Below are 22,534 nucleotides of genomic sequence, written 5' to 3' on the forward strand. Positions count from 1 at the left end.
ATCCCTATGTATCTCCATTGCATATAAAGGTCAAAAAATGAAAAAAACATCACCATGAGTCATCTGTACACCAAGACGTGGAAGCCAGGAGCCTTGGGCTTCACACTAATATCTTCCCAAGTGACTGAAGCACTTCTATACAAGTTATTTTTAACAACTGATTCGTAATTAAAGGCAAAAATTATATCAGTGAAACAACTCCTCCTGTGGTGCTACTTTAAAGGAATGCTATTATTTCTTGACTGAAAGTCAGGAATTATTTTAGTGAATTTTGTGATGTTCTCTGATCCTTCTGGTCTGGAGCAGAGGCCTAATTTCCTACCAGTGGTTTCATCTGCTAGTGGGACTTTGACTTGGTTGGCTTTCTTGTTCTTCCCTTCTTACAGCAGCACCTGCGGCAACAGAACAGGCAGCACTTCAGGGAAATGAAGAGGGAGAGGAACACCACGGCAAGGAGGAAGGCGATGACGTCCAGGGAGTGGTACTGGATCCAGTTCAAGTCATGAGCAGCGGGTCGCAGGTGCGGGGCCCCTTTGTGTCTCATTACGAACTCCACCCAGTGCACAGCCAGGTCCAGGGGGTGGATGGGTCTGTCAAGATGAAGGTCTGAGAGACGCTGGATGTTCTCTTTGTACCTGCCAAGAAAAGACGTTGGGTGTTTTCAGTGACTGTGCTGCTGAGACTGAGTCTCCAGAAAAGACAGATGCAGTGTCAGTGGTCTGATGGCCCACTGGGAGCTTCTCTGGTGGTGTTCCCCCCCACCCCATGAAAAGGGTAAGGGCAAAGTTACAGGCCCAGAAAAGTGCTCTTTGCAATGACAAATAGAGGAGAAAATGTATTAGAAAAAGAAGTGGAAAAGCTTAGTTTGAGCTGTCAGCAAAATGGGATGAAGGATGAAGGCATCTGTCTGAAATGCGAGACAGGGTGTAGAAAAGCTGTCCAGCTGGAGAACAATATGTGGTATTATTATTGCTATAAGAACAATGGATAGGAAACAATGGCAGTAAGGTGTCATTCTCAGAAACATGATGAGGAAGAGGATGCCAAGGACTGAGAGGCCCTAACAACAACAGAGAATGGGAGGAGGGAAGAGGAGGCTATATCTTATAGCTGCCCTGCGATGCCTTAAAGCACCTTGGGTGTCCTGACTGCAATGCTATGATGTCTCGCCTGGTTCCCTGTGCCACCGCAGCATACCTGCCTGTGTTCCTCCTGGTCTGTACTGGAATTGTCCAGCCTTGCTGAGCTAGGCAGCAGCTGGCTGGGCTCATACAGCTCCTTATGAGCACTAGGGGAGGAAAACTGACTTGAGAAAACTGGTCTGTAAAAATGAATAAGTGATAATAGCTATGTTTAGTAAACGCTGCCAGCTGGAAGGCAATGCTTCCTGACTCGGTACAGCCTCTGGACTATATGGAGGCACTGCCACTTGTCTCCTTCTTCCTGTTGCTGTGCAGGAGGAAAGCATCTCTGGGCAAGCCTCATGCAAAGAAAATCTGCCAGGCAGCTGAGCCTTTCAAGCTTTTCAGGCTCCCCACTGACTCATGTCACCACTGATTTGGGGGACAAAAGCAGTTTGCCATATCTCCCTTCACTGATTGCCTTACCTACCACATTTTGTCAAAGCCCTCTGTATCACTGTCTGGTAAGTCTGGCTTTAAGCAGGTGGCTCATCTTTTGTCAGCTTGATTCCTTCCATTGCATCTGTACCCCTTCTTCTCTGATACCTGCATCCTCTCAGATCAGCTGGTTCTTGGCACCTAATGGTTATAACCCTGGGCAGTGAGGAGGACAGTGCTGCTACAGGGACAGGGTGAGGCTAACCCTGGGCAAGCATCAGCTTCTCAATGTTGTAGCTTTGATACAAGAAGGCAGGTAAGAAGAGATTAGCATTCTGTTAAGCTGGAAGGTAGAGTGCTGGTGTTACACAACAGTAGAAGAAAGGCTGAGTATCATTACTGACTTTTTATCATTAATAACTGCTTTCAGGGCAGCGGATATGTCCTTCGAAGTCATTTCTAGTATATTCAGTGTCAGCCCTGCTCCCCGTGACTCTACTCGCTTGGCGTTGTCCATCTGGTCTCCGAATAGCGGCATTAGTAGCATTGGCACCGCGTTGCATATGCCCTCGTAAACACCGTGTGAGCCTCCGTGGGTAATAAAGGCACGAGTCTTAGGGTGAGCTGTGGAGGAAAGAAACGCTTGCTTAGCTTTCTGATGTGTTAAGTCACACTAACACATCCCTGGGGAAAAACTTGTGCAAAAATGGCACTGGCAGGTATAAATCAAGAAGTTTGGGCTGTCACGTGCGTCATTACTTATGGACAGACTTAGGGCTGCAGAGAACAGGATGTTACAGGGGATTGAATCAACTTGGGTTGTAGAGCTCTGTCTTGGTTTGGGTAATCTCTGGAAAGCCTTGGATAATCCTCCAAAGCTCCTCAGATGTTAGGATGAAATCACAGACAAGTGAGGTTGAAGATGATGATAATATTGCTTACTTTTTTACCATATCTGCCATTTGGAGATCTCTGACAGCTGAGCCCTACTGTCTAACCAACAAATGCACTCCTGGTAATAGCACATACAATTTTATCACTTGAAAAGCCCGATGACCTGCCTGGAAATGCTCATTTGGGGACCTTAAATTTTCTTTGCAGCTCAATATATAGAAACATGACAAAACCCCACAGCTGGGTGTTGAGACTGGCTGGTCAGACCCCCATTTTTGACAGTAAGGATAGTCGAGTGTTGGAACACCTTTCCAAACAGTGTTGTTACATAATTCGGCAATTCTGAAGTTGCAATCAGGTAAGTTTCTCCAAAACAAACTCTGGTTCAAACAGCAAAGGCTGTAAGGAACTCCTGTGACCCACAGTGATACAGGGAGTCAGCAGAGGGATGTTAATGGTGCCTGACAACAGCAGCCTCAGGTTAAAAGGAGCGTGCTGGTATCGCTCCTGGTATCTCAGGCCTACCTAGAAGATCATTCTGTGGCAGCCATTTGACGAGCTTTACGTTCTTTGGCAGGTTAGGGGGCTCCTCTCCCGTGTATCGCCACAGGACCTTTCAAGAGAAGGAAGCACAGCGTCAGTTGTCGGAAACTGGCCTCTTGCTGCTCCTTGGTGGGTTTGAAAAGCACAGCTAAAAACACCTGTGGAGTACAAAACCTGTTTCGTTGTGCAGAGCAGCTGGGGGGAGAGTTTCTTCTGGCATCAGGGAGCAGGAGAAAAAAGAGAGGACCAAGCACACTGAAAGCCGAAGGTAATCATATGCTCTATTTGAAAACAGTCTCGAATTGCTGTGCTGGAAGGGAAACCGTTTGAGGTATAGACCCCAAGGCATCTGCAATTTCTGTGGCTTTCTTCATAGGGATCTCAGAGACCATGGAGCCCAGCGAGAAGACGACAATGCCGTGTTCTCCAGAGGCATTCACAATAGCTTCAAATTCCTGCCAACACAAAGCAAATGCTTAGTCAAAGTCCCTTCCTCATGATACGCTCTAACTTGTGTCATGTTCAGAGAAAACTGTCTGCAAAGGCAATAAAATGACCAGTCAACACAAGAAAATTATGATCAGGAAAATAAGATATCTGTATGAAAATGAGTCTCAAGGGAGAGGAAATAGCACAGGTGGATGAACAAAGTTATGGAGGTGCATGTTTCCAAAATTGAAGCCCAAATCAAGATTCAGTATGGACCTGAGAAAAAAATTTACGAGAGTCACATGGCAAAGCTTGCCTGCTCAAAGACATTGGTTCCTGTGCAGTTAAAAAAGATGCTGTACCAGTTAAGGAGATCCACTCATCATCATGCTTTTCCTGGCAACCAATCCCCAGGTGAATACACTGTGGTTTATTTTCACATTTATTGCAAGTCAGATGCTCTGACTTTAGAGGTGATGGTTATCTTTTCAGACCATGCAGCTGCAAGAGAAAAGTAAGATTTTGAAAAGTGTTCTGACAGCAGATAGCTCTGATTTTTAATATCTGGATTTACTGGGTCTGCTTTGAGCATGATAATACTGAACCACTGCTTTTTTTTTTTTTTTAATCTGTTCTGTTTGATTTAAATAAAAGAAAGACTAGGAGATCTGTCACTGGAATCCGAGAACAAAAGGATTCCGATGAAGCATAAAAGTAACTGATGGCTGGAGCAAATATCCTGTGCCATAGAAAAATATTTGGTAAAGCCAGGGAAGGAAAGATGAAAATGGAGGGAATTGCTGCAGGCGTCAGAGTTAAACGAGTGGAGTAAAATTAACTGAATGTTCCGGTAAGTCTGGCAATTGAAATGTTATCTCTAGGGTCTGAGGGGGTAATCAAGATTGACCCTCTTAGTTACGCTCTGTTCTGTATTTTTGTGGCTGACCAGAGTGCTGTGGCCCTTTGCTGGATCCTGACTAGAAGGAGACATTGAAGGTTTACCGATTGCTGCACCTTGAACAGCAGACCTGATGCTCTCCTGGGGGCAAACAAGGCGAAACGTAGGTCTCATTTCAGGGCTTGTTTCTGTCTTACCTCATTTCTCTGTAGACACGCTCTCCACCAAGGCGTCCTAGATGTCTGCGAGTTTATACAGAATGGAGGGTTGAGTTCCCAACCAGACATCTGGGAACTGCAAAATCACCCCCAAACTACAAATCTGCTTTAGGTACAAAATTTGTTGGCAAATCCTGATGCTGGGGAACAGATATGGCTATTTCAGGGTGTATTTAGCCCTTTTTCTGTGAGACTTGACACATCAGTTTTACTCTGTTCTTTAAATGGTTTTGTGTACCAAGGTCTGACTTTCTGGTCAGAAATGCCACTACTGTTATGAAATTTTTTGCAGCTCTGCTTTGGGAACAGGTGGGTTATTTTCCTAGAGACTTCTTAACAAGCAGCTGCTTGTATTGGTGTGTGGTACACACAACTTTTACAAAATACCTGCAGTGCATTCTCATTGAAAAATTAGAGAAAGCACTCAGAATTAGGAGGATTTCTTAGTGGAAAGTGGCAGATATCCCGTATTTAGGAAGTTGGGCATAGTTCAAGCAAAATAGAGTTTCGCTCCAGATCTGGGACAGAATATTTTATGCAAAAGAGTATGATCTCTTGTTGCTTCACTGGGTGGTGGGGATTTCATTCAGGTCTGTCACTGTCTGAAATTACTGCAGGGATGGTCCTCACAGGCAGAAGACTAGCATGATTTGGCCCGTTGCATTACCCCAGCTAGCACCAGGTCTGGTTAAACAGGTATACCAAATCAAATTACTGGAAATAGGCTGCTGGAAAATATTGAGGGAAATGCCCAGCTTTTTGTGCATGCTGGTCTGGGAATCTGGAGTTCTCCCACAAAATAACTTACTCCTCACTGCACAAGGGATGCAGAGGTACAAAGTCCTTTTTCTAGCCACTTCCACCTCGTTCTTTCTCCTCTTGGAGAAAGAGCTTTTCTCCTGATGGAGCTGCCGGGAGCTCCATCTCGTGGCAAGAGCAAACAGTGCAGCTATAGCTAAACTAGGGGAAAAAAGGTAACTAACCTGTGATAATGCTTTTTCCTGAGCGCAGTTTATGCCTCCGATCAAGAACATATTGGGCATTAAGGGCCTGGGGTACTCAAACACAAAGTCATACTTCATGAGCCAAATCGACGCGTGGCTGTACAGCTCAAGCAGTGTTGCCTCTCGCTGGAGGAATTCTTCAATCAAACTATCATAGGATGAATAAAGCAAGCTGCAGACCAGCGAACTGCTGAGGCTAGCTATGAGATTGCCCACGCGCTGGAGAAACGCCATGCGGTCCGTGTAGCGAGTGAAGAACCTAGGAACGTACGAAGGAGGATTTGGACAGAGGGTAGCGTGGAAGTCTAGGCTGCACGGCAGTCCCCGTACGAGGTACACTGACGGTAGGGAGAGATGTTCAGCCACTATCTGTCCACATGGAAAAAAAGGATCCATAAAGACAGCATCAAATTGGCTTTCTTCAAGGTATTCGATCAGCTCTTTGTTAGACAGAAGACGTTTGCAGGAATCAAAGAACATGGCTGTAATATTTGCCATTTTTGAGAATTTTTCCGAGAAGGATTGAGGTGTGAAACTCCTATAGCCAGTCTTTTTAAATTCTGCCTCTACATACTCCTTGGTATAAGGCACAGAGTATGTTTTCATGGTATAATGCACTGACGAATCTATCCGCAGATTTATCTCTGGTGCAACCACCACGATTTCATGCCCCCTCTGTCTGAGACGCTCCAGAACCGGGCGCATGCTGAGCCAGTGGCTGCCATCAATAGGTACAACCAAAAGCTTTCCACCTTCAGAAAACGTCCACGGGAGCAGGAAAAACACCACCCAGGAAGCAAGAGAATTAAATTCTGGATTTGAAGAAGTCATTTTCCTTGTGCTGTCAGCAAAGTTTTAAATGGCCACAAAACTATTGCAGGGGAATCGTGGTGTACTTTGCACTTTAGCCTTAAATAAGGTAAGCGTTTAATTTTTAACAGACTGTATATTTGTGGGCAGAAACAAGAGTAATTTTTAACTCTGCGTAAAAATTGGGTTTAGCATCTATGCACATGGTGAATGCTTTCAGCAACTGGGCGCTGCGAGGTAGAGTTGAAGGCTTGAATTAAAATTAGAGGGTTCAAATGCTCGAGGGAGAGGTGTCAAGCAATTGGCCATGTGTCACACTGAAAGGCTGAACAGCGTTATGAATGGCAGGTAACACCTGACCAAGCAATCACTGTCTTATTAACATCCAGTTAATGATCAACTCCTTGCCTTGAGTCTGCCCAGCTGATTGGCCACAAGACTCAGAACAAAAGCCTGACCTTTGCATTACCTTCTGCTCTCGGAGTCTAAACAAGATGCAGTGGTTGACAGAGATTTGATATACTATGAGTTGATAAGGTTTATCTTCAGATTTGTTTCTGTATTGTACCAGTTATCTAAGTGAAAGCCCAGAGTCTACAGTAGTAAATGCGACGCAAGCTTAGCAAGAACTTCTGCTGTTGCAACACCACTGTGGTCTGAAAAACAGGGTGAATGACTGAGATCTGGCACAGCTCACTAGGGAGATTTAAACAAGCTAGGGAGGCAGCGTAGGTAGTTACAATCCTGAATCCTTCTTTTTTCTAATCACCCTCTTATATGCTGTCTTACATTGCTTCTTACACAAATTCAGAGGCAAAAGAGCTCCCTCTACCATCTTCGTTGCGTACCCCTGGTTCTGGGATATTTGCCCACATTATCAATCTCTGTGGCACGCTCTAAGTGCCTGGGTATACACACAGAGTTCCACAGTTCCATTTTTTTGTCCAATCAAGTCTCCTGTGATTAATCAGTATTCCACAACTGTTAGGGATATTAGATCGTATGACCTAAAACCATTTTGTCATTTCTGTAGATACATCCTACATGCGATGAGTGGTAAGAGTGATGCGGTGACATGCTTACAACAAGCTAAGTTATACCTAGGCAGCTCCATAGCTTAGGCAACTTCACCTAAACTCTCCTGGAGAGAAACCCTTCAGCTGCTTGCAGTGTGAGTCTTGTGATCAGCTATCAGAGATTCCTACTTCCAAATCATACCATCCTAGTATTTGATCACGTACTGGTTCAAGCAGAGTACTACTACAGGAAGCACTTAAAAAAGCAAATCTTAAATAATTGCTAGTAAATTCTATAATGCTCACAATGTAAACAATGACAAACCTTTGATAATGGCTGCTTCTGCTCACAGTTGATGCCTCCAATATAGACCATATTTGGCATTATTGGGCGCGGATACTCAAAAACAAAGTCGTATCTCATAAGCCAAACGGATGCTTTGCTAAACAGTTCCAGTACTGTCACTTCTCTGTGAAGAAACTCAGAAGCTAAGTTCTCGTATTTTAAATAAAACAGATAGCAAAACAAATGCTCTGAAAGCCCAACCAGGAGGTTCTTCACACGCTCTGGAAATGTCATATGATCTGAACTGGACATGAAAATCCTCGGCACGTAAGAAGGAGGACTGGGACACTGGGTGGCTTTGTAGTCTAAGGTACAAGGAAGACCACGCATGAAGTATACTGAAGGCAGGGAGAGATATTCAGCAACAATTGGTCCACAGGGCAACACAGGATCCATCATAACGGCATCAAATTTGCTGTCCTGGAGGTACTTCATAAGTTCTTCATCGTATAAGAGATGCCGACAGGCAGAAGAGAACATGTTGGTCAGTTCTGATATATTGCTGAGTAAAATTGTAATTTTTTCTAGAAAGGGAGGGTTATTAAAAATTTTTTCACCGATGGAATGGTAGTATGTATCCAAAAAATCCTGTGTGTAAGGCACAGAGTATGTTTTGATGGTAAAAGATTGTGAGCTTTTCATGAGCAAAGAGGCTTCAGGAATCACCACAACGATTTCGTGCCCCCTCTCCCAGAGTCTCTCCAGAACCACACGCATGCTCAGCCAGTGACTTCCATCCTGAGGCACGACCAAGAGCTTCCCACTTTCTGCCAAACTCCAGAAAGAAAGAAAAAGAACAAGCCCAGCATATAGCTGGTACCTCGACATAACTGTCATGGGGCTGTCGGCAGGAGAAGGAATGAACTGTTCCTTCTTCCAAGCAGCACATGAAAGCAAAAAATAGTTGCACCTCATTTATAAGTTGATGGTCTTTAATCTTTGTCTCTACAAAGTGTTTGCTAAGTCAGGTTGTTGGAGTTCAAAGATCGCATTTTAAACAGCGATAAAAGTATCGATAAAAGTATTACCAAGGGATCTAAAGCAAGAGGCATTTCCATGATCTTACATGGTTCAGAACAATTAGCAGGGTCTTTGATTAGCAAAGGTAACAGTGGTTTGTAAAGGGATTTTTCTGGATCAGGGCATTGTCAAGTGAGTCACTGTGCACTGTCCTGTGCCAGATTAAAGTCAGGAGTACTGCTTCCCAACTTTCACGGTCACTGAACTTTTCCAGAGAGCTTCTAAGAAGTGTGTTGCACTATTGACATGCAAGACCTAAACCTCTGACTTTCACTCCTACACCTTTACTCAGAAAGGTGCCTGGAGTTCACACACTATTTTCTACATGGTAAGCAGGAGTCAGCACACAAAGCAGTGGTGTCACCAAAGTTTGGGTAACATATTAACCAAACACCTTTTTGTATAAACAATGATGCAGCAGAATATGCAGTTCTTGCACAAGAGGGGCCATAAGAGTTCATAGGTGAGAGGCTACAGGCCAAATGTTTTTGAAAGGTAATAATAGTCACTTTTCAAAAGAAATTAATAAGGCTTGGCTGTGGTGTGAGCCAAGGGAAGTCCACACTGTGTCCTGTAGTTACCAGAAGAAGAGGAGAACAGAGTTTCTGAACTGCTTCTGCGTGTGCTATGATAAGATTTTTAAGGCAGAACAAAAACCCCAAAACCACGTTGGAAGTCCTGTTCTGTGTAACACTTGACCGCAGCCTACAGGTATTCAATGGGGAGTAACTATGGTGACAGAGCCAAACTTTTCTGGGTAACAGTAAATAGTATAATCAGGGCCACAAACAGCAGTTTGAGGTTATTTGGACTGAACGTTTGGAAAAAGCTTTTTACCTCTGAGGTTTTGAAGCTTTGCCTGCACAACAGCATGGCTGATGGGATTTGATGTGGAAGACAGTCCCGCTCCAAGGACTTGTTAAGGTATCCAAATCAGGTTGGCTTGAATAGGATTTAAGTGCCCAATTATTCTTGAGAACCTGGGTTGAAGCTGCAGCAAATTATGCAACAGAAACCAAATGGGTAGAGGGGTGAATGAAATAGGTACCTATAAACAAAGCAGTGCCTTAGATAGCAAGAACTTGCAAAGGCACATGAAAATTTTAGGATAAACGTACAAAAGCAGATATATGCAGTTTGTGCTTAAAGGAAGTGCCTGACCAAGAGGACCTCACCTGCCATTAAGACATATTTCATGGAAAGGGGAAAAGGTAGATGCCAAAAGTTTGCAAGTTTACAAAAGCCAAACAAGGTATAGGACTGGTAGCTGAACAAGAACAATTTCTGTCTGGAGAAAAGAGACTGTTTCAGACCCCAGCCAAGCACACCTGATGGGAGAGAGCTCTGAACAATTTCTTCATGCTGGAAGAGTTGGCTTGGAGCAGGTAAGAGTAATTGGAAATGTGGTCCATGAAATGTCTACCTTTGCTAAAAGTACTTGGATGTGATAAGCACATTCCAAGGCTAATACTAAGTATGTCCTAAAAAGTTTATTTTAATAAGGAGTTTCTCCATGTGGCATGTTAAGAGAAGTGATTCTCATAAGCCATTCTCTGGGTAGCATGAAGGACTGTAACGTGTAAGGAAATTACATTGAAGAAGAGCCTATAAGGCTTATAAGGAATTTATAGCAGTCTTCCAGTACCTGAAGGGGCTACAGGAATGCTGGGGGGGACGTTTTGCAAGGGCTTGTAGTGACAGGACAAGGGGTAACAGGTTTAAATTGAAAGAGGAGAGATTTAGATTATAGGTAAGGAAGAAATTCTTCCCAGAGAGGGTGGTGAGGCACTGGAACAGGTTGCCCAGAGAAGCTGTGGATGCCCCATCCCTGGAAGAGTTCAAGGCCAGGCTGGATGAGGCTTGGAGCAACCTGGTCTAGTGGAAGGTGTCCCTGCCCATGGCAGGGGGGGTTGGAACTAGATGATCTTTAAGGTCCCTTCCAACCCAAACCAGTCTATGGTTCTATGAAGGAGTTTCAGGCATCAACACTGTCCCATTCTACATTCTGTTCAAGCAAAACTTTCTCTCTAGCAGACAGTGAGGTGATATTAAAAGACCAGCAACTAAAGGGTGGCGGACAGAAGGTATTCTTATGTGCCAAAGAGTTAGCTGCAGTACCTATGTGTGTATTTTCACATTTCAGTGGTAAGAGGGAAAAGATCTGATGGTAACAAGGCACTGCAGCATGACATATGCCCTAAGGTGGCAGTATACACTCAGGTAGACAGCCCAGAGTTGCCAACACACTGTTACCTTATGTTAACATATAACAGGCCCTCAAATCTCGTATCTGATATATAGTCACTTCCATGTAGTCTTTAAGTTCTGCTAACATTTCAGCCAAACATGTATTATCTGTGTAACACTAATATAAATTGCTATAAACCAACATTAAAGATGTAAAAAAATCCCAACCCAAACCTTTAAGGCTAACGGCACATTCATAAGAGTTTAAAAGTTGTGTCACTGGATTTTGAGAAACACGCAAACACCCTTTCACCTGTATATGGGTCCAGAGACTGAAGTCCACAAGTTCAGGCCATTCCAAAGGCAAGGGCAAAAAGAGATCTCTATTAGGAGAAAGTAAAACTAAAGTACAGAGTTGAGTGCCAAGGCCGTATGCTGGAAACAGTACAGTGAGTATCCCCAGTTAGGAGAATCCATTATTACCTCTTTCGTAAGTCTAAAAATCCTGGCAGTCAGAATATACTTCTTATAAACCACCCAAATCCTTTTAAAATTCAGAGGTTTTGTCTACAAAAAAATAATCCGCAGGTGTTGAGAGGCAGATTTTTTTTTGGTACCTGGTGTGAAAAAGTACTCCCTTTTGTTTGCTTTAAGCTTGCTGCCTGCTGCTCATTTCAGAGTTATTCATAGGTCAAGTATTGGGAGAAACTGCTTATCAGTTCCCCTTTCACCTTCACTACACTTCTCAGGATTTTATAGACCTCTGTCACAGTCCTTTTCATAGGTTTAGCTATAGGGTTTATTCCACCCCTGGTTTTCTAGTCAGAGTGCTACATTTGAATCCTTTAAAAAATGCTTCATTTTTACTGGGTGAGATTCAGCTTTTTCTGAAAAATAAGCCCTAATTCATGGTTTTCCAAAGTCAATATCCGAAAAAATTACTTAACAGGATTAGTTCTTTCTAAAAATCGAAGTTATGTTGTTACTATACAAACTGCAACTTTCTAAAAATAGAAGCTATGATGTTACTATACAAGCTGCAAAATAGATTTGAATAGACATTAAAAAAATCTGAAATAAATCCAACATTCATTTTATAAGAATAAAGTAACCTAACTTATACTTTATTTTTATTTTTCCAGTTTATACTTTAAACAAAGAGCATCGCTGGCCTGGGATATGCAAAAAGAATGCCACAAGCTGGAGAAATGGGCCAACAGGAGTATCATGAAAGCAAAAGCAAAGTTCTGCCACTGGAATGGGATAACCACATCCCAGGTTAAGCTGGGGACCATGATGTACAAAATGGGGCTGAGAAAGAAGAGCTATCTCAGGATTCAGAAGAGAAGGCTTACAGGAGACCTTACTGCTGTCTTTACATTAACGGGAGGTCATAAAGAAGACAAAGATATACTCTTCCGAGAGATTACAGTAACAGGACAAGAGGCAACAGACACAAGCTGCAATGTGGACAATTCAAATTGGATATAATAAAGTGTTTTCACTATACAAGGATCATAGAAGTTATTCAAAAGTCGACCAGACATGGAATGGAACAACCTGAACTAATTAGACCTGCTTTGACCAGGAGGTTGGCTGAGAGGCCTGCAAACGACCCTCCAACCTAAGAATTTTATGAATCTATGACAATTCAAAACCTAGAGAATCTTTCTTTAAAGAAAAAAACACAGGGATGTAGGGGAAATCAGCAATGACATGGTGAACCACAGGATTAGCGCAGGTATCCTCAAATAAAAGTCTGCCTTGCACCACATCAATAATCCTGAGCAAAGAGGCCCTGAGCAACCTGCTCTAATGTCAAAGTTGGCTTTGAGCAGAGGCACATGACCAATGGGGCATTTTCAGAACTAAATTCATTTACAAAACTTTATCCTTTTTTAAACTGTGAGATTCCTATGCCTTCACTGGAAGGAGTACTGGCACTTCTTGGCAAAGGAAAGGCAGTTTGAAATCCTTTTACCCACAGAAAGAGACCTTTCTAACAAAACCTGCGTTACAACTTTTCAGAGTGTAAAATCCCCAAGACTGATAAGAAAAACCAAAGTACCACCCACCTGAGTTAGCTTCTTGTGAGCACAGTTTACTCCACTAACCATGACCATGTTGGGCATCAAAACTCTCGTCAGTTCTTGTTGACAAGAAGTTAAGAGTGACACAGACATGATGATGCTTCCACTGAGGAGCGTTACCGGCCTCGGCTACGCAAAACCTGTCCTCAGCCAAATAGTGCACAGATTTTCAGTCATTCCTCTATCAAATCTGATAGAATTCATGAGAGACACTGCTGACCTCTGACTATATCCATCTGCAAATCAAGCACTCTGGTGATTGATGGCACCTTCCAAACTAATGTCTTGTTTGAGTCTACCATAGTCCAAACCACAGGACTATGTGGTTTTTTTCTTCTTAAAAGAAAAAAAAAAACCAAAGGCTGAGGAATGTGAGGAAATTCTGCAGGGATTGATCCATACAGCAGAACAGAAGATTGATAAAGGACTTCTGAAATTAATCTCTCCCTTGCAGAAGATGTTAACAAAAAGGCTGTGAGCAACCTGCTATAATAGCAAACTTCCCTGCGTTTGTGCAGAGTTTGGCCACAGGCCCTCCTGGTATGAACTATTTTATGTCAAATAGGAAGGACTTTGTGTGCTGTCAAGCCTTCCCCAGAATGGACACTATCAAATACACCTTAACCAGTGGCCTGAAATTGCACATTCAGATCTCCCTGCATCCTGAGATGTTACTGATGCTTTGATCACCGGTACCTGATGCTATTCTCATGAGAATAAGTTGTTTTCTGGCAGAAAATCAAGTTTTTCATGTCCCTTCAGGTTAAGTAGCTCCACTGCCTGACCTGTGATGGAAGGCCAGGGACTTCTACCTACTGGGTTTTGTAACAAACTGTTCCATGCGGGTGGAATGCCAGGAAAAAAGGAGTCCTGGCGCAACTGGGACCCAAGGCTGAGAGAAAAAATACTGCTCATCCATACCAGTGAGAAACAAGAATCTTGTGCCATAAAGCAGTAGAAACACTGATTTTTCTGCAAGGTACTTGGCAGTGAAAGGCTCTAAGTTCTAAAGACGACATTTGCTGAAGCTCAGACATTCATCTGCTCAGGCAGGGCAAAATGCACTGTAGAACTAATGAGTATGCCACAGCTGAGACCTAGCAGGTTCTGTCAAGGTGCTGTAAATCCGATAGTGCAATTACATGCCAGCACAGACCTTGCAGCTTAGATCCCAGAAACTAGCTTTATGACTTTGGGCAATTCACATGAAGCAGAAACACAGTACGAGAAGCAGCGTCCACAAGATCAGCGAGAGGAGAAGGTTCACGAAGCAAATGTTGCCACGGACTCCTGCTGCTGCAGCAAGTCGAGAGAACAATCTTCTGTAGGAAACTGGTTGTTCTCCTACCAGCAGACAGTGAGAGAAGACCCACAAGCCCAGAATCATCCTCTAAGTAAAGACAAATGTGATAGAGCAAACTCAGAGTTTCACAGGTTACTATAAACAGTGCTTTCATGGATATCCAAATATCTTAATCCCTTCCCACACCTGTTCTTTCAGCTAGGTCTAGCAAAGAAGTTGAATTCATCAGTCGGTGGCAGGAGGTAACTGGGGGAGGTTTCTGAGCAAAGTGATCATATTCAGATCCTCTGCAAACCTGTGTGGGCTTCAGTAGAGCTACGCCCATTCAACACACCATTCTGATTTTTATACTGTGCTACTCAAGATATCTTCACTGGAAGGAGTACTGGCACCCCTCAGCAAAGGAAAAGCAGTTTGAAATCCTTTTACCCACAGAAAGAGACCTTTCTAACAAAACCTGTGTTACAACTTTTCAGAGTGTAAAAGCCCGCAAGACCGACAAAAAAATTCAGAGTACCACCCACCTGAGTTAGCTTCTTGTGAGCACAGTTTACTCCACTAACCATGACCATGTTGGGCATCAGTGGTCTGGGATAGTGTAAAACAAAGTCTAGCTTTATGAGCCAAATGGAAGCCTGGCGTAAGAGATCCAGCACAGTCACATCCCGCTGAAGGAACTCAGAAGCCAGTTTTGCATATGGTTGGAAGACAAAATCACAGAGAAAATAATTTGGAATGTCAAAGATCAGATTCTTCACCCGCTGGAGAAAGTTCATGTGGTCTGTAAGGTCTGTAAATACCCTGGGGACATAAGAAGGAGGATTGGGACATTGAGTGGCTTCAAAATCTAAGCCACATGGTATTTGCTGCAAAAAAAGCACGGAAGGGACTGAGAGATGCTGAGCCACTATCTGCCCGCAGGGTAGTATTGGATCTGTAAAGACAGCATCAAACTTGCTCTCCTCAAGATATCTGACAAGCTCTTTGTTGTACAGTAAATGTGTACAGGTAGACAGGAACATGGCAGAGGTTTTTTTCACTCCTTCGTATGTTTTAAGAAATCTTGCCAGAAAAGATCCTTCTTCAAATACATCCTGGCTAGTTCTCCAGAAAGTGCGATCCAGCTCTTCCTGTGTGAAAGGGACTGGGTACATTTTCATAACAAAACTCTTCGCTGGCTTTATGTACCAACTGATTTCAGGTGCAACGACGACTATTTCATGGCCCTTCTGCCTGAGACCGTCCAACACTTCCCGCATGCTGAGCCAATGACTCCCATCCACTGGCACCACCAGCAGCTTCCCACCAGCTGCCAAACCGAGCACGGACAGGAGCAGAACCAGCACTGCCGTGACTTGCGGATGAGCCCTAAGCACCGGAGCCATTTCTGCAGAAATGTGGTGAGTGCTGCCCAGAAAGAAAACCACTGGCAAGACTGAAGCAAGAGCACCAGCTCCCGGCTTTTAAGCAATCTGTGCTACAACATAACTTTTGATCCTTGGAGGTGTGTGCTGTGTGGTAAATATATAATCATTCATTTGATAAAAGGTTGGATAACAAGCACTGTGCTCAGCAATCTAAGTGTGTGGTTGGTAAATGTGGTGGATGCACCAGATGAGACCCATCTATTTCTATTAGAAAAGCTTTGGCAGATGTGTTGCCTTTGAGCAGGATCTGACATGACAGCATAGGCCCTTCAGGCTCATTGAGGTTGATTTTGTTCTCAGATCTCACATAGCCATCTCCAAGGCGAAATCTTCTAAGGCCTCTCTAAAGGCGAGAGAGGTGCTTCTTAGCCTGACAGTCCACCACCTGCGGCATCCCTGCTGATTGCAGCTTTGGAAATACCCATGTTAAGGAGCAGACATATTCATTGGCAAAGAAAGAAGTGGTAAGGCTGCACAGGTACCCCAAGACAGAAGCCTTATGTACATTTCTGCATAAATACCAGACACTACTGAAACAATTTGTGAATTTGTATGGATTATACGTAAATGCAATGCTATGACAGCCCCTCAGATCTGCATGCTGCTCTTCCATCACTCACTAAGGGAGAAAGAGAGCACTGAGTTACTTAAAATTGCACAGGAAGGCTTAAATAAGTATGATGAAAAAGGCATCAAGTGACCATCATACTTCATTAGAAGGCATAGCTGCCTACACAGAAAATGGAAAGTGAGGAAGAAATCGAGAGAAAAATTATTTCTTCCACAAATACTTGCCTAACTCATCCCAAACAGGAACTAGATTCCCATCTGCAACAAAAAATCCCACCCTTGTGAACACAGAAGTCTGTCAGAGCATGAATTAAAAACAGAGCATGACCCACCTGAGTTAGCTTCTTGTGAGCACAGTTTACTCCTCCAATTACAATGATGTTGGGCATCAAAGGTTTTGGATAATCTAACACAAAATCTAATCTCATAAGCCAAATGGAAGCCTGGCGTAAGAGATCCAGCACAGTCACATCCCGCTGAAGGAACTCAGAAGCCAGTTTTGCATATGGTTGGAAGACAAAATCACAGAGAAAATAATTTGGAATGTCAAAGATCAGATTCTTCACCCTCTGGAGAAAGTTCATGCGGTCTGTATTCTGTGTAAACAACCTGGGGACATAAGAAGGAGGATTGGGACATTGAGTGGCTTCAAAATCTAAACCACATGGTATTCCTCGTAAAAAAAACACGGAAGGGACAGAGAGATGCTCAGCCAGTATCTGCCCGCACGGTAGCACAGGATCTGTAAAGACAGCGTCAAACGTGCTCTCCTCAAGATATCTGACAAGCTCTTTGTTGTACAGTAAGTGTGCACAGCTGGAGATTGCCAAGTCTGAGACGCGTTTCATACGTTGGTATACTTTAAGAAATCTTTCCAGAAAAGTTCCTCCTTCAAGCACCTCTTGTAAAAATGCCTTGAAATTTCCATCCATCTCTTCCTGTGTGAAAGGGACTGGGTACATTTTCATAACAAAACTCTTCGCTGGCTTTATGTACAAACTGATTTCAGGTGCAACGACAACTATTTCATGGCCCTTCTGCCTGAGACCGTCCAACACTTCCCGCATGCTGAGCCAATGACTCCCATCCACCGGCACCACCAGCAGCTTCCCACCAGCCGCCAAACCGAGAACGGACAGCAGAACCAGCGCTGCCGTGACTTGCGGATGAGCCCTAAGCACCGGAGCCATTTCTGCAGAAATGTGGTGAGTGCTGCCCAGAAAGAAAACCATTGGCAAGACTGAAGCAAGAGCACCAGCTCTGGGCTTTTAAGCAGTATGCGTTACAACATAACTTTTGATCCTTGGAGGTGTGTGCTGTGTGGTAAATGTATAATCATTTATTTGATAAAAGGCTGCATAATAAGCATTTAATTCCAGTCAACCCCACAGGCTGGTGGTGTGTGGTGGGTGCACCAGGTAACCCCACCTGTTTCTACTAGGAGAACAGTAAAGAGTGTCCCAGGAAGGAGGCAGCGGTGGTTCCGGGTGGGACTACACTTCTGAGAGCTTCCCTATGGCCCATCCTCTTTCAAATGCAGGAGATGTGTCACATCCACATCACTATTCAACCTAGCAGGGGCTGCTCCTTTCCCCTGGGCAAAATCTCCTCCCCACCCCCCCTCCTTTAAAGGCTCATCTCTAGGAGGCTTATGGCCCCATGGAAGATGTGGAAGAGCTGTTTAAGATGGTTTCTGGGGTGAGAAGTCTGAAGAAGACACAAGCTTCCATGTTTGTCTGCAAGACATCACCCCACACTGAGTGGTACTTCCAGTGCCTGAGACCTGCCTCAGGATATGGAGGGGTTGGCTTTCTGAGCTTGCAGGGCAGACCAGAGATGTAGGAACACTCTTGGAGGGGAACATTACACAAAATAATTCAGGCCCTAATTCTGGCTTCTTTTTTATTACTGACAAATCCTGCATGATGTCCAGCAGCAGTGGAGTTGCATGAAGGCTCTGGTGGCAAATTACAGTGTGCATGAGGATGCCTGTCAGATGCCACAGCTCCCTCTGGCACTTGGAGATAGGTGGAATTGCCACACAGGCTTGGCAACCTCACCCTGTGGCACACAAGTCCTAAATACTATGACTGAAGAGAAAGCCAGAGCATCAAAAAGAATAGCACAAGTCTCCAGGCCCTCCCACTGAGGTGATGAGGAGGCTCTCTAACTTCATGCCCCAAACGGAAGCCTGGCATAAGACATTCAGCACAGTTACATCCCACTGAAGGAACGCAGAAGCCAGTTCTGCATATGGTTGGAAGACAAAATCACAGAGAAAATAATTTGGAATGTCAAGTATTATTTTTTTCACCCACTGGTAAGAGTTCCCGTGATCTGTGAGGTCTGTAAATACCCTGGGGGTATAAGAAAGGGGATTGGGACACTGACTGGCTTCAAAATCTAAACCACATGGTATTTGCTGCAAAATAAAATGTGGAAGGGACTGAAAGATGCTAGTGTCTACACACACGGTCGTATTGGATCTGCAAAGACAGCATCAGGCTTACTCTCCTCAAGCTATCCAACAAGCTCTTTGTTGTACAGTAAATGTGTACAGGTAGACAGGAACATGGCAGAGGATTTTTTCACTCCTTCGTATGTTTTAAGAAATCTTGCCAGAAAAGATTCTTCTTACGTACAGAGCAGGAAAAGTATGGATACTTCCATCCACCTCTCCCTTTGTGAAAGGTATTGGATACATTTTCATAACAAAATCTTCTGGTTACTTTACATGTATTTTTATTTCAGGTGCAACAATTTCATGGCCCTGAGACCGTCCAACACTTCCCGCATGCTGAGCCAATGACTCCCATCCACCGGCACCACCAGCAGCTTCCCACCAGCACGGACAGGAGCAGAACCAGCGCTGCCGTGACTTGCGGATGAGCCCTAAGCACCGGAGTCATTTCTGCAGAAATGTGGTGAGTGCTGCCCAGAAAGACGATCCCCAGCTCCATGCTTTTAAACAATCTGTGGTGTGGTTCACCAGGTGACCTTTAGTCTTATTTGATGAGTGGTAAATTTAAAATCACAGGTATGGCAAAGATGGAATAAAAGGTGTTAAAGTTCAGCCAATTTGGCAGACAGTAATCAGAGCAGCAGCCAAACTGCAAAACACCCACTTCTTTGTATTGGAGGAACATGGGGATTTAAGGAAATGAGGCATACTTCAACAAGTGGTCTGCTCAAAAGTGCCAATTAACAGATCATTAATTTTCAAAATAAGAATTTTCAGTATAAGACGATTTCTCCCCTTCTGCCAGTCCAAATAATTTTCTATTTGTAAAAGATTAGAAAAACATTAATGATTCACATGGCAAAGGATCAGCTTTATTTATCAATTTTATATCATGACAGTGTAATGGAAATGGAAAATTGGCTATTGAAGTTCATTTCCCTGAAAGGCCTCTTTTTGGAAGGATGAAGTAAGGTCTGGATAGTGGAAGAACAAGGGCATGAGTTTTGCCAGATATATTTAAAACTGGATTAGCGACTCAGAAATACAGTTCAGGATGAGTCTGGGAAGAGGATGCCCCAAGACCCTGAAAGCAAGCAATGCTACCGCATAGACAGGATTTGAACAATCAGCCCTAACTAAGAAAATTATTGCAGAGAAGTAATTTTGTGACCTTACAGTAATTTACAATGGAGGTTGATAGAATGCACCAGTACTGTTTTTTAAGGACATTTACCGAACTACTGCATCTCTAGGTACCTCTTTTGTAGGGAAGCTTTTCAGAAGGCAGCGTAAGCTGTTGCAGATGGCTCGGTGCTGGCTAGCAGCTAAGATAACCTCCAGCAGTTTTACAGAATATTGCGTAAGGAATCATGCGGTGAAAGGGTAAGCCTAGGCTGACGAAGCAACCAGAACATTAACTGCCAACTGGTGTGTTACGACACTTCATTTCTAAATGATGAAAGAATGGTTATTAACAAAAAAGATGCATTGTTTTTAAAAATCAGTTGTGACAGACCTGCCTGCTAAGATGGCATCGCCCTCACTGGTGGGTGTTAGCAAGAGTGCAGTGATAAAATACTTCCACCTAGCCCAAAAGAACAATAGTGTAAGCAAAAATGCTTAGACCCAATGCTACAGGAGAGTGCCTGCAAGGGTGGGAGAGAATTAAAATTGACAGTTCACCCATTTTCTTTGTCTTTACCCTATACCTTACTGCATGTATAAGTCCCACAAACTCACGTATACCATTACATCATGCAGAGCATTTGCAAATAGCCTTTTCCCTTCAAACCTCAACATACTTTATCAAGGAAACCACTGACCTGAGACAATGGCTTTTTCTTTCCACAGTTTATACCTCCAATGAAAACTATGTTGGGCATCACTGGCATAGGATATTCAAAAACAAAATCCATTCTTTTAAGCCAAATGGATCCATGGCTTAAGAGCTCCTTCATTGTTACTGGTCTGTGGAGAACATCTGAGGCCAGAAGTTCAAATGGCAAATAGGCAAAATTGCAAAGAAAAGATTCTGAAGACTTGAGAAATAAGTTTTCCACACGCTGGATGAAGGTCATGTGGTCCGAGTTGTCTGTAAATGTTCTTGGGATGTAGGAAGGGGGGTCTGGACACTGAGTAGCCTGCAAATCAAAACTGCAGGGGAGTCCCCGTAAAAAGAAAACAGACGGGATGGAGAGATGCAGAGCCAGTATTTGTCCACATGGTACAACAGGATCTGTGAGAACAGCATCAAATTTACTTCCTTCAAGATACTGCATCAGATCCTTATTGTGCAGTAAACTGGTACAGGAGGAGACATAGAGACTGGAGATGACTTGAACTTTTTCATAAAGAGCAGTAATTCTTTGAAGAAAAGGTCTTCTCTCGAAAAGATCGTTAGCAAATGAATGCATGCTTGCTTGCAGCTCTTCCCTAGTTAAAGGCACTGGATATGTTTTGAGACTGTAATATTCAGATGCCTTCACATTCAAGTTTACTTCTGGTGCAACAACAACAATTTCGTGCTCTTTCCAGCTGAGGGCTGCCAGCACTGAGCTCATGCTGAGCCAGTGACTCCCATCCATTGGCACCACCAACAGCTTTCCACCGTCAGCCAAGCAAAACAGAGACAGGAAAACCAAAACTCCTGCAGAAACTAAGTAACTGTATTTACTTACATGAGCCATGTTCCTAGAAATCCAGTCTGTCCATCTGCCCTAACAGATTTTAAGTAGACCGACAGCCCCCTGCCATTCCCCCTTAACGATCTGGCTTTTCCAGCAAAACCAGTCACGAGTAACCATTCAAGGCATTGATGAATCATTTAAGGAATGTGATAATGGAACACAGGTTGGGCAGAATCGAGCTTGGTATCTGAGGCTCCCTTGAATGGGTCCTTGGGATTGATTCCCTGTGCTGATTGATGTTAGATTTTTTTTTTCTAAAGCCTGATTTTATTTCCAAAATCCCAAGTTTTTGAATAGTGCTGGCACTTAGAAGTAACCGGGTTTGCTGAAAACAGGTGTCAAAATACTTTCTTGCTTTCCTTCGTTTCTTTCTTTTTCATATGCATTTTATAGCTGTTCCAAAATGCCTGTCAAGTTTATGTTTGAAATTATAGAATTATGGGGCTATACAGCACGATATCTATGCAAATTCTAAGGAAGAGGCTCTGTGATTTACACACAGCTCAGCACTGGAGCTAGTTAGATCACCAAGTACAAATTTATTGCAGTAAGTAACACCACAGCAGAGGCTTGCCTCATCAAAGGAAAACCGCTGAATCTGTGCTGTCATGCACAACACTTCTTTGTTCTCATCCTGACTTATGTCTCTGTGCCTCTCTTGATCATCTTCTTCCAGGAGCAATAGGAAGGAAAAGCCACTCAGTCCCCCTTATATCTAATTAAATACAGGAAAGCTTGGACAGAAGTAGCCAGTAAAAGCCCTCTTGTTTCAGGCCAGGAACTGATTTTAAATGGTAAGGGGTGGTGTTGTTACTCCAGATGAAAAACTAAAAGTAAATATACCACGTCCGAAGAGTTAACAAATACTTGAGATAAACTCGTCGGCCCGCAGGGTTATATTTTACCATTAGACATAACTGTGAGTCAGAGACATAGTTGGAAGAGCAGATGAAATGAGGACTGAAGAATCAGTACTTCTGCAGTAAATATCACTGCTGGACCATGACCTTTAGGCCCTAAGCATGATGAGAGTGAGAGTGAGCTTTGTCTTCAGAGTAAAGTCTGATTTTAA

The 22,534-nt window shown here is 43.5% G+C and overlaps 2 protein-coding genes and 1 pseudogene across 2 annotated transcripts; all 3 read right to left on the reverse strand.

Moving 5' to 3' along the window:
* Positions 1–14: 14 nt before the first annotated feature.
* Positions 15–17,504, reverse strand: LOC104509063 (UDP-glucuronosyltransferase 1-1-like). The gene is made up of 5 exons (XM_010150883.1): positions 16,647–17,504; positions 3,320–3,451; positions 2,979–3,066; positions 1,964–2,183; positions 15–635 (listed from the first exon to the last, which is right to left on the reverse strand). The coding sequence occupies exons 1-5, from the start codon at positions 17,502–17,504 to the stop codon at positions 338–340; spliced, it is 1,596 nt and encodes a 531-aa protein (XP_010149185.1). The 3' UTR covers positions 15–337.
* On the reverse strand, positions 14,278–15,702 carry LOC104509064 (UDP-glucuronosyltransferase 1-1-like). Its single transcript, XM_010150885.1, has 2 exons — positions 14,842–15,702; positions 14,278–14,358 (listed from the first exon to the last, which is right to left on the reverse strand). Exons 1-2 carry the CDS (start codon positions 15,700–15,702, stop codon positions 14,278–14,280), a joined length of 942 nt encoding a protein of 313 aa, XP_010149187.1.
* Positions 17,505–20,568: 3,064 nt separating the features above from the next.
* Positions 20,569–21,462, reverse strand: LOC104509065 (annotated as a pseudogene).
* Between the last annotated feature and the right edge of the window lie 1,072 nt (positions 21,463–22,534).

This window comes from Eurypyga helias, unplaced genomic scaffold (assembly GCF_000690775.1).
Source record: "Eurypyga helias isolate BGI_N326 unplaced genomic scaffold, ASM69077v1 scaffold2434, whole genome shotgun sequence".
Lineage (NCBI taxonomy): Eukaryota > Metazoa > Chordata > Aves > Eurypygiformes > Eurypygidae > Eurypyga > Eurypyga helias.